The following is a 12,890-nucleotide window of genomic DNA, read 5'->3' on the forward strand; positions in this document are numbered from 1 at the left end:
ACAAATGAGGACGGATGGTAAGAGCCATGTAATGGATGAAATAAGAGAGGAGCCTTTCTTGAAAATCTTAAGTAGGCTATTGGCAGCTATAGTGAAAAGAGAATTATCTACAAGCTACAAAGAAGAAGTATGTAAGTAAATCAAGAGAGAAAGACTTCTTTCTCCCATTATTTCTTGGAGGAAGCTATTAGGTAGATGCTTTCACAGTAAATAACTAACTTATAAATGTGTGTGGATGATATCTTTAACAGTAGATTTTAAAAACATTATTCAATAGGATATTTTTCTCCATGTAGTCAGTTTTATCGTGACCATCTCAGCAAAAACATATAACCCATTTTTCACATGAATTGTATTCCATTGGGAAATATGGGAAAACAATTCTTTTTTAAAAAATGGAATAATAGGAGGGGACCCCATAAATCTTATACACATGCAATTGTGTTCTGAAAATCCAGCAGGCTATTTAATACACAAGACATTAATTTTTGGATGATCAGCTCACATATTGAGACATATCCGAAGGCTACACACATACGCCCCAACCCTGCTAATCTTAGGGCGGCCAAGAATGACCTGCTGGGTCAACAAGTAGTTGCCAAACATACATTACAATCCTGGATCCATGTAGCCACTTCCTCGTCTGCAATGTCCTTGTTGGTGGCGGCCTTCAATAACTCATTGGTTCTGTCCTCCTGCTGCTGGACTGTAGAGGCACACTGTTTGGAGTAGTCCTTGTATCTCTGCCAGAGCTGAAGGAGGGCCTTGCTGGAGAGCAGCTGCTCAGCAATCTCTTCCAACAAGTTATTCCATCTGGAAATAATAGCCAACACTCATGGGCAGATTATCACCTCTCACCAAATGCAGTTATTTACTATTTTATTTTTCATGATCCTGGTTCATGTGAATATGAAAATAATGCTGGGATGACTCATTCTCTTTAACATCATAAAAAGTAACTTGTCACACTCAGATTTCAGGGGTTGATAATGGAGTTGAGGATAATCTTTATGGATGTGGCAATTCTAGTTCCTCCTAAATGGTGTCAATCTATGTACCCTTAAATTCGTTTAGTGAAAATCGAGATATTAATAGAACCGAATCCACAGAATTCCAATACAAAATGCCAAATTCAACCTTATAATAAGGTTGGGATATAAATAGTATGTAGTAAGCATATGCCATACCTCATATTGACTTCTTTCAATGTATTGGTGAGAGTTTCTGTCACAGGTGGGTGACATTCTTTTAACAGTTGGTTGGTGACAGAGCCAAATTTTTGTAAGCTCTTTTCCTGCTTTTCTAGATCATCATGAAGACTCTGCCCAAGGAGAGTGATAAGCAAGTTTAAAATAATTAACAGATTTATGTACATACATGGCTTTGCTCCAATGCTTGATAAGCTTTCTTTGGTAGTCATTTCTTCTCTTTCTAATGACTTTGTTCTTATGGCTGTGAAAAGGTAGGCTTAGTAATTGAACCTTCTACTGACCCTGGGGATTAATCTGGAGAAGCTCACTCAGGTGTCACTGTCAGGAGCCAGCAGGAAGCTGTGGGGGAGGCGCGTGTACATCTGTCACATTCTGGTTCCCCTTGATCCCCAAAGCCAAAACCCAGGTCTCTATTACGTGCTTAGAGTAATTCTCCCACAAACACCTGACAACTGAGATTCCAAGTCAAAACTTTTCTGAGAACCAACTCTGGGTTCTGTCACTGGGTGTCTTTCCCTTGAGAAGAATTTTAAATATTTAATTGTATTTTTAATTGACAAATAATGATTGCATAGATTTATAGGGTATCATGTGATATATTTGATATATTTTACATTGTGGGATGACTCAGTTAAGTGATATATCATTGCCTCACATATCAGTGTTTGTCTAACAGAACTCACAGAAGCTGGAGCAGAATGGCAGTCACCAGGTAAGATGCTAATCAAAGTTTACAGAGCTTCAGATAAACAGAGGGAATAAGCCACAGAGACCTAGTGCACAGAACCATGGCTATAATTAATAATAATGCATCATATATTTCAAAAATTCTCAGAGCAACTATCATAGTGGAGTCTTCCACTGAGGATGGGAGGAAACTAGTAGATTTTTTCCTGAGAAAAATCACTGTAGTGACAGACTCACATCTTAATAAAATTCCACTGGTGAAGTAGGCTGCAAAAATTTAGCACTTTTTAACACCAACATCTGATTGCCCTTAAGTCAAAATATTCAAGGAAAAGAACCTTGATTCTTTCATATCTTAAGACAAATCTGGTAGATATAAAACACAGAATATGTTAAGTTAAAAAGTACTTCTAACTTTCTCAAAATAATGATGTAATTTATAAATTTACTATACTCAAATGAGTTTTCATGATTCTTAGTATGTTCAGTAACTAAAGTTTAAAGGAATTACATCCATATAGTTCATCTTCCCTCCCTCTCATCTTACCCAATAAAAGTATTCCCTTAAGAAAATCTGCAGATGAGGTCTGAGCAGCCAAGCCAGAGACAGGGACATGGAGTAGAATTATAAAGGGCACAGGTGGGCTCCTTCTGGCATCTCATCCCTCAAGGGCCTGCCCTGACCAGCCCACCATCCACATTATTTAGTCAAGAAGAAAGAGTAGCAACAGTGAGCATGGCCCAGTGCCCAGGGAGCACGGGAGTGAATCGGAGGGCAGCTACCTGAGATAGGAGACAGTGCCGTGTTTAAGAACAATAGCCACCCCCTGAATTGTAGACTGAACAAAATGGTAATGGAGAGACAGGAGACCAAGCTGTAAGGGCTGAAAAAGAGGACTGTGTGGACACATGGGCTAGACCACTGGCATGGTATGGAAGGGAAGGAAACCACTTAATGGTTTAAGTGTTTACCTTTCTTACTATTTCTTTCTTTAATCCCTTAAAATATGCTTGGAGAGGCGGGACAAAAAGAGAAAGGGAAGACATCAAAGGCAGTGCCAACTGTTCCAGTGAGCTGATTTGGATATAAAAATCATCTTACAAAACACAATTACAGGAATATCTGTATAATAGGATGTTAATAATCACTTGGTTAAATACCAGCTAATCCAGAATTTGGTATCCAAGAGCAAATTTGATTAAGTCACAAGAAATGGGCTAAAATTAATTTTAAAGATTTTTCAAAATATTAAATGTAAAGATACAGCAATATTTCCGGTGATGCTGCTGTTTGCTGATTGTTCCATTTTTCTCAAATTGAGAAGAATGTATGGATGCTTTGTATTCATTCCTTACCTGAAGGTTGTCCACCTGCACTCGCACAGCTTCTAAGGAGCCGGTCAGCAGGCGGAATCGGGACAGAGAATATCTGGCTTCCATGAGGTAACTGTTTATCTCGTCAAAGGCCATTTTGTGATTGCTCCATTGGTCAAGAACTGACTTCAACAGTATCTTTAACTGCCCAACCTTAGGAAAAAGATGAGCATTTGTTATCATTAAATAATAGTAAAAATGATGGCATATATGTCCCACTTGATGGAAAACATCTAAAAACCTCGGCTAGGTTTCAGGCATTGTTAAGAAAGTGCTGCCTCACAGAAAAGGAAAGGCCCACGTCTACAGACAGGGGCCAGGCCTGTCCTAAGGAAGTCTCAAGGCACACACAATCAGGAAAGGATCGCCATGAGGGTTTTTAAATAGCCTATTTCTTCTTTGTCTTGTGTTTGTTTTTCATGAGGCAATATTTCCATGAAAGAGCCACTTAATTTATTCTTAGGTGACAGAGTATCTCTAGACATTTCTGTGATATATAAATTTTTTATAATAAAATACATTTCAAGTCAGGCTGAAGATGAGGAAAGGCTAGAGGAGAAAGGGAGTCTGGGCAGGGTGCATGGGCTGCAGGAGTCCTTTGCCATCAGTCCCTGTCCCTTAACCTCTGTAGCTCAGATCCCATCTCTGTACTGTGTGGATAGTAACTATCTGTACAAGTACATGCTGAAGGGCACTGGGACTCATAGTGCAAGGACTACTGTTTGTTGATGCATTTTTTCTTACTATTGGAGGAGTCTAAACTTCATCTGGTACATATTTATCAAATGTCTTCACTGAGCTTATTTCTTGGTGAAAGAACTTTAAACACACAAGGGAATGACGTGGAATGCTGGAAATCGATATGTGAGATGGGTAAAAGCAAAGCAGATCAGAGTCGGGGGTGAAAGGTAAGGAGAAGAAGGCTGTCATATAAAACAGGTGGTCAGGAAAGCCCTCCATGAGATGGGAACCTGCAAAGGCTTTGAGGACAGGGAAGGAACCATGCGATACTTGGAAGAAGGTGTTTCAGGCAAAAGGAACAGCAAGAGCAAAGTCCTTGAGTGGGGGACATGCCTGCTGAATTCAAGGATATTGGGAGGTCAGTGTAGCAGAAGCAAAAGAACCTCCAGGATATCAGCAAGAAATGAGGAGAGAGAGAGAGAGAGACAGACACGCGTGCAAGCAGCAGCAGAGAGAGTGTAAGGCCAGATCATTACTAGGCAGGCTTTGGTCTCATTCTGAACAAGACAAGAAGCTACTATGAGAGTTGAACAGAAGAATGGTATAATCTGACTGCCTTGTTAATCAGCACCTCTGCCATGGAGACTGGTTAGGAGGCCACTAAAAATAATCAAGAGATGACAGTAAGTTAGACCTGTTTGCTAGCTGCAGAGGTGGGGATGGGGTTTGGATTCTAATGTGTTCTGCAAGCACAGATGACAAGCTTTTCTGATGAACTAGGTATTGGTGATGAGAGAAAGAGTTATGAAGAATGACTCTGAGGTCTTCTGCCCAGGCAACGAGAAGGGCAGAATTGTCAATAACCAAGATGGCAGAATGAGTCGGTTTGTGGGGGGTGATTAGAAGTTTGAGCATGGAAGTTTGAGATGTCCTTTGATCATGCAAGAGGAGAGTTATATACTGATTGGATGTCTATCTCTGTCTCTGTCTTGAGTTCAGGAGAGAGATTAAGGCTGGGGACAGACACTGGAAAAGTTTTTGTGCCTAGACGGCTTCGATAGCTATGACAACGGATGGGAAATGTTTATAATAATGGTTACTATGGGAAACCACAGAAACTAGCCTCTTGTTTTTTAAAGGAGGTTAATGAAATGGGCTTAATAGTACAAAGAGACGATAGATTCAATAATTATTTACTCGATTATTTTAAGAAACCCAAAACACAGAGTTAGGACAAGAGCTGGCGAACACAGTCTTGGAGCCAGTCTCCTCAAGTAGTATTACCATGTGGTCCAGATTTGCCCAGGCTTGGTTGAGCTCCCGCAGGGTGCTCATGACAGTGCCAGAGACTTCTTCTTTTTTGTTCTGAATCAAAGTAAGTCCATTCTGCTCAATTTTCTCTACTTCTTTTTCTTTTGCTTTAATCAAATCTTCTAGATCCTGAAGGGTTTAAAAAATAGTCATTTTAAATTGTTCTATTATGAAACTCTGGGGTGCACAGAAATTGAGCCATTACAATTTTAAGTACTAAAAACCTGTTACACATCCAAAAAGATTATCATTGCCAAAAGAGGGTCTCCACAGCAATACTTCTTCCTACACTTAAATGTGAAAAAATAGTCTTTTTGTCTAGGGGATATCAGCATAACCTAAAAAAATGTAAAAATATGATTACCTACTAGATGAATAAATGGTATCATGCCATTATTTCAAAAAGTTTTAGGGAAAAATACATGTTGGAATTGGTAATATGATTTATCTTCTTAAATTCATAGACGCTGCTATTCACATATGAGTCCAGCTCATAGGAAAAAATGCAAGAGAGTGGTGTCTGAGACTTAGACTCATTTCTGCTATTAAGCTGTATCATTTTGGATAAGTGGGAAATTTCCATTGGGCCTCAGTTTCTACCTTTGGGAACTCAGAAGACTGGGAAAATTTTTCTGTTATCCTTTCTCTCTAAAATACTCTGATTTTGTGTAATTCTGAAAGTTATAGACTTTCATTTTCTTTAGGACGTGCATTTTCTACTCTCACAATGAAACATTGAAGAGAGAAAAATAAAATGAGGAAGAGCTCTGAAGCTCATTGTAACCATATATCAGAGTCCTAACTTATATTTTAATGTCATTTGAAGACTCAAGCTCAGTGAAGCAGACAGAGACTGCCATGAGCACTTTAAGGACAAATAAATGCAAGGTGAAGCGATCCAATGTCCCTCAGGTCACAGAGCTGATAAAAGTGGGAGCAGCAAGCAGAACCCAAACCTTTCAGCCTCCTGACTCCCAGGCCCTGCTGGAGGTTCCACTGAACCTAAAACTGCACAGGGTGCAAACCCCAGGTCAGGGTGATAGGATAAGACAGGCACATGCTTACATTCCTATCCTCAGGAGTAAAAAATAGATTTGAAGACCCTGGATGGTAGAAAGGAGAAAATCTCCAAATACTTTAAGTTTGGATAATGTCATAATTATGTAATAAAGATTTTCACCTCTTCTCATGACCCAGATATTGGAAATGGGTAGCTGTGGATAAGGTATTAATGAGTACCATTTATTATTAATTACAAATTTTGTGCCTCTTATTATTATTGCCTTTTTTGTTTTTGTTTCTGTTGTGATTCAACTTTTTTCAGCTGTTTCCACTTCATTTGGAAATTAGGGATAATAATACTTTTTCTGCTTACTTTTCTAAAGGCATAAAATTAGATAAATGTATATGAAATATCTTTTAAGCTATCAAAAACTAGACAATTGCAAGATAATGTATTCAGCCATTTGGCAATCTGCCACACTTCAGTGTAAATCTATTTATTTTTTTTCTATTTAAATCTATTTATTTTTTAGCATGAAGCAATTTTTATTTGGTGTATGAATTAGAAATTCATGCATTTAGCAGCTTAGAGAGAGCATTTTTGTTTTTCATACTGTCCTATCATGTCTACTTTATAATTCTGTCAATATCATGACAGCTTTGGCAACTGCAAAATGAAACTTGTGACCACTGAGATTACGGGTCTTTTTATTTTATTTTATTTTTTTTATTGTTGGTTGTTCAAAACATTACATAGTTCTTGACATATCATATTTCACACTTTGATTCAAGTGGGTTATGAACTCCCATTTTTACCCTGTATACAGATTGCAGAGAGATTACAGGTCTTTTATGCAGTATAGAAAATATAATTACCTTTACATTTGAAAATCTTTTCTATTTCTTTAAGAAATAATTAACCACACATAAGAATCCTAAGTTATACTTAATAATATATAATTCTTATATATTTAATTCACTCATTAGAAATTAAGTTTAATCTCCATTTATCTACGGGTGTTAATGCTTTTCAGTAAATGGTATTAAGCAATACATCTCAAAAATGCCCTGATCATGTACGTTGGCATAAAGGAAAACAGAAATATATTTTTTTAATAAAATAAAGGTGTGTTTTCCCTTCCTTTAAGTAATAATTAAAAGACGGTTCTGTTTCTGATCTATGAAGCTAATCAGAAAGACCAAACCTAAAATTTTTTGTTCTAATAAATCATTCTCAGCTTGGATTAAATCATAAATATCAGTTTTAATGTTACATTAAATTAATAAATCACTTCTAAAAGACTGGAAAAATATTCAAGATTTTTAAAGCAAAATAGAGTTTGAATCCAGCCACTGATTTAAGTACGCTGGCTTGAATTTCACACTTTAGTCCAAAGGCACAATTTCTCAAAAATGACAATAAATTTTATCAAGGTTTGTAGCATCGCCAAATAGAACCTTCCAGCTACGCTATTGTGATTTATGTATAATGTCCCAAAATAACTGTGTGGACTACTTTCTTTCTGGTTTTTTGGTTTCAAAGAGATGACTTTTCATTTTAAATCACAAACTGGCATTGGTATAGAGCTTTTAAAACCCCAATGTAAACTTCCTCTCCTGACATTGCCTGAACTGACCCTCGGGAAGACAAAAACTTTGGTCCTAAAAGGAGTAAAACCTGGACAAGCTTGAGCAAGATTTTCCAGATAGCAGTGTGTCTCTCTGTTGAACAGAAGACACGCATAGAAAAAGAAACTAAATAGAAAATGGCAGAAAAAAAGCACATTAAAGAAAAAGGGGGAAAAAAAGGTGAGTAAGAAACTCAACCAAAGACCTGACTTTCCATCTTTAAAAATAAAATTTTCAAAATTCTGAATTATTTATAGGTTTTTTAATTCGTAGCCTTAAATTAGAAGGTATGTCTGGCCCCTAGGGAACTGGAAGTGCTGAAGAGTTCTGATCTCCAGTCTTCCACATTCCCATCTTCAGATGTGAGGCATTTTAAAAATGAGTATTTAAAAGTATTTTCCTTTTGGAAGTTCCTTGTCATCTTTATGCACCTTCAAACTTACAGCCCATTAGCTGGGGAGCACATGGTCTTCTTTCTCTGAATCCCAAGGCTCTGACTGAATGCTTAAATATATAAGTGCTCTCATATATAAATATACATGTGTCCCAAACAGAAAACACATTACTGAGAAGGAAAATAACTACCAAAGTCCTTTCTTTTCTAAATCTAAATTAGAGAAACAGATTTGGGGAAGGAGTTTTTTTCATATGATTACTCAGTTGAGTTTTTCATGGTTCATAGGGAACACTGTAAAAGAACAGTTCTAGGTAATCTGAACACATTTCTTTTGTTTCTTTGTTTTGATTTGGACTCTATTAGCAATGATATTGTTAGGTACTTAGATTTTTTAAAAAATTATTTATTTATTCTAATTGTTGTATACATAAGAATCCCTGAGGAAATGTTAGTTATAGGAAAACATTTGGGACGGGACAGCTCCATCCTCCACCCTCATCAAAAACAGAGAAGTAGACTCTGTGAGCTTTCCTAGGTGACAAACAGGCAAGAAAAGGGTCTTCTGTCAAGCATGTGCCTTGGAAGAGAGACAGAAGTGCAATCAGGCCTCTGGAGCAGAGTTCCAATTGCAGGAAATACAGAGGTGAGAGGTCAAGTTAAATGATACCTTTAAGAAATGCTCAGACCAGTCCTGAACATGGGCTAGTCTACAGTTTCTGTAACAAGTGAATGGTATCAATAATAATAATAATAATAATAATAATAATAATAATAATAATGGAGACTTAAGAACTCCAACAAGCAAATGTGCCATAAAAATATTGTATTCTTTGAATAAAAAAGATATTTTAATGGCAATTAAGGGAATATGATTAAAGGGTTGAATATGAAATAACATTAAGGAGTTATTGTTAAAATTTTGTGGTGATATTATGGTTGCATAAGAAAATATATATATTTCAGAGATGTGTATTATAGTATAGAGGATTAAAATGACATGATATCTGGGGGGGGGGACTATGACATCTTGATGAAAAAAGAAATAATCCAGGCAAAATGCCTGAAATCTTGCTAATATCCAGTAAATGGAATTCACTGATTTCTCTCTACTTATGACTATATTTGAACAGTTTCTTAATTTCAAATTTTTTAAACAGGTGAAAAAAGCCCAATAAACTCTTTTTTTTTTTAAGAGAGAGTGAGAGAGGAGAGAGAGAGAGAGAGAGAGAGAGAGAGAGAGAGAGAATTTTTTAATATTTATTTTTTAGTTCTTGGCTGACACAACATCTTTGTTGGTATGTGGTGCTGAGGATCGAACCCGGGCCGCACGCATGCCAGGCAAGCGCGCTACCGCCTGAGCCACATCCCCAGCCCCCCCAATAAACTCTTATCAGCTCCTATCATCAGAGAAATCTGTTACCAGATGTCAATTTTTAAAAGTATTTAACTTGTAATTTCAGACCCTATAAACTCCTTTGGCATATGCTGTGAAGTTATGAAACGGTGCATGAGAATCAGACTACTTACCTGACAATCTTTCAGTGTGTTCTGAACGGAAGCCTGATCTCCAATTTGATGTTGCTGTTTCAGTTTCTTTTCCTGGGTTTCGAACCAAGTTTTTAGACACTGCACATTATTTTCATATTCTGACCAAGATTCCAGCAAGCCTTCCAATAGCTGGATCTGAACAAACACAGTGAAAGGAAACTTGTGATTTTTATGTTGAAATCAAATCGTGAGAAGGCTAATTAGTCTGGACACTATTTCCTGCACCTTAAGAATTGTTAAAATACCACCCATTGTACTTGTATTTTAAAAGATTAATTTTAATAACTGCAAATCAATGTGCAATATTGGTCAGCAACAGAGAACTAAAATCAGCTTGAAGTAAAGGCAAGGGGAATTTAGATGCATCTTTAAAGAACATACAAAATGTACCAAGAGCAGATAAGAGGGCCAAAGGCAGGTGAGAGCTAGGCCGGATTCACTGCCATGGTCCTGAGCAGCTAGGGCCCCGTGACTTGTGAGATGAATTTTCCTGACAGAGTGAGCCTGTCTCTGGAGCTTCGTGGAAGTGTGGCAGCCGCAGGCCACCTGGCGTACCTTCTCGGTTACCAGACCTTGCAGGATTTGCCAGCTCTTATTCATTGCTCCCAGCTGCTCAGCAAAATCAGTCTTGTCACTGCGCTTGCTCTCCACATCCTGACTGCTGATTTGTAGTACAGACTGGTTCACAAAATCGACCGTCAACTGTTTACAGTTTATGTCTATCTTAAAACCCTAAAAACAGGAAGAAATAGGAAAACAAGTTTGTACACGTTAAAATGTCTTATCATATGGGAAAGAGGAAAGCCTTAAATGACAGTAGTATTGATATTATCACTTTGCACAAGTGACGTAATGTATAAAATACTGATCCATTATTTTCAGAAGTTGAATTACATATTTGTATATGTTATTCAAACATACACACACAGATATACATATTTAAGCAAAAGATATAGAATTTGGTAAATTACATAACCTCCCTATAAAAATATTTCTCAATTATATTTATTTTATGATACCTAAAATGTTTTCAAATAAAAAAATTACTGAAAGTTATTCCTAACACTGGGCAACCTTTCTGTGCCAATTGCTAGGGATGCAATTTTCTTTTTTTGCATGCCTATCAGGCCACTATGTATGAAATATATGTTCCAAGATCTAATTTCATGATTTGAGTTTTGGAGTTCTTTCAAAAAAAATGGTATACATATGTAAAAGTTGAAAACAAAAAAAGTATTAATTACTTTATATTTTTGAAGATATTCATGAATTGCCTTGTAACCTATGGCATTTTTTATGTCCTCTTCATCCTTTCGGATAACACCTTCCATCAGAGAAATCCAACCCATGACTTCAGAAATGGCATGTCGGGAAGGCAGCTTGTCCATTTGGAGCTGTCCATGTCAGAGAGAGAACAAGTCCAAGAATTAAAATCCAACCCAGTTTTTGCTAACATAGAATACATTAGTTCTTACCCACGTACCAATAGAAATAACACTTGTCATGTCATTTTTAGATCTTAGAAGCTTGAAACACCAGGCAAGCATTGAATAATACTAGTCATTTTATGTGCACTTGACATCTAATACTATAAACATTGTGTAAATATTAACTAATTAATCAAAACACCAGCAAGAAGAAAATAGTGTTCTTATTTTATAGCTAGTTTTATGAGTTTTAAAAATGTGTAACAACAAAACATTTAACAGATGTATTTTATTAATTATCTTGTAAAATCTCTGTGTATTATGACTCAGGAATGTTAAAAGAAGGAAGAAAAACACCACACTGCAAGCTATCATTTTCTAGATTTTTTGGCACGCTAGTATTTATTCCAAAGAGCATAGCCAATTTTCTGAGTCTTTCAAATATACTTAGAATTCTGAATTTTACTTAATGTATCACATTTTTATGCATACACTTATATTGCTTTGAAAGAACAAAGGTAACTACTTTGAAATATTCATAGATCAACTTCTGTGTGGTGGAAATGAACATGAGATTGTCCTGCCCCCCAGGAATGGAGAAATGCTGATTTGGGAGAACTAGGGCATATACACTGAACCCACTCGATGCACAAAGGTGAAGGTCAAAGGGGAAAAGATAAAGTGTTTGGGGATTTCAGGGGTGTTTGGTGCATTTGCAGATAAGAAGGGAGCAGTCACGGACCAAATCTTATTCCCCATAATAGACCCCATATGGGATGAGACTATACCATAGACTGGGTCACTTCAAGACATCGCAGTCATCTTGTTTTGTGTAAATACATTCTATGATATTTGTACAATGATAGATATCCCAAGGACATGTTTCTCAGGACACATCATTGTCATTAAAGGATGTTTATACTGACATTTACCAAGTGCCAGTTGTGTTCTTGTATGTCGACCTTTTACCAGATTATGTTATACATCTTCATAACTACTCATTTAATGTAGCTGTCCTCATTGTATCCAAAAGAAAACAGAGTTTAAATAAAGACAAAGATTCTAACACACACACACACACACACACACACACACACACACACATTAAAGAAGTTTTGGGAAGAAACATTATCTCAGTGGGGATTTGTAGAATAATTTTTAAAATGTAATGCACTAGGAGAGAGAAAAGACAAGTTGTAAGACACAGGTGGTTTAAATTTGTGAGCCCAAACAGATTAATGTAGTTCCCCACTTACTATGACTTACATAAATCATTACTAAATAAACCAATCTTTGTTTACCTACCTGGTGAAGTTTCTCTTGTATAGCTGGAATATTGGTCAGCAGTTCAGTCCACTGGCCATCAATGTGAGACAGCTCAGTACGAAGGGCAGCTGTGTCCACCTTCTTTAATCGAAGGAGCTGATTTCCTGTGCTTAGGACAGATGATTTCAGGGAAGATTTGGCATCCACTTCTTTAGAAAACTCCTAAAAGAAGTGACAAAGTTTGGATTAGGTTTAATTAGTTAGGTCTGTCATTTCAGTGCACAAAACAATTTTTATTCCTACATCTTGAGGGAAGTGTTATATAGAACCTTCTAGAAGGAAGCAAAAAAGCATGTT

General features: G+C 36.8%; 1 protein-coding gene across 4 annotated transcripts in view; it reads right to left on the reverse strand.

Annotated features, from left to right (window-relative positions):
• Positions 1-12,890, reverse strand: part of SYNE1 (spectrin repeat containing nuclear envelope protein 1) — a gene marked incomplete at its 5' end in the record, with an annotated part of 432,633 nt that overhangs the window by 75,371 nt on the left and 344,372 nt on the right. For all 4 annotated transcript variants that reach the window (XM_081295717.1, XM_081295719.1, XM_081295718.1 and 1 more), the window contains 8 exons: positions 609-813; positions 1,188-1,321; positions 3,255-3,425; positions 5,238-5,393; positions 9,820-9,975; positions 10,396-10,572; positions 11,085-11,234; positions 12,573-12,755. In XM_081295717.1, the coding sequence (XP_081151843.1) occupies positions 609-813; positions 1,188-1,321; positions 3,255-3,425; positions 5,238-5,393; positions 9,820-9,975; positions 10,396-10,572; positions 11,085-11,234; positions 12,573-12,755 (1,332 nt within the window). The remainder of the gene's footprint in view (positions 1-608; positions 814-1,187; positions 1,322-3,254; positions 3,426-5,237; positions 5,394-9,819; positions 9,976-10,395; positions 10,573-11,084; positions 11,235-12,572; positions 12,756-12,890) is intronic.

The sequence above is a fragment of the Spermophilus citellus genome, assembly GCF_964194105.1.
Source record: "Spermophilus citellus genome assembly, chromosome: 5".
Classification (NCBI taxonomy): domain Eukaryota; kingdom Metazoa; phylum Chordata; class Mammalia; order Rodentia; family Sciuridae; genus Spermophilus; species Spermophilus citellus.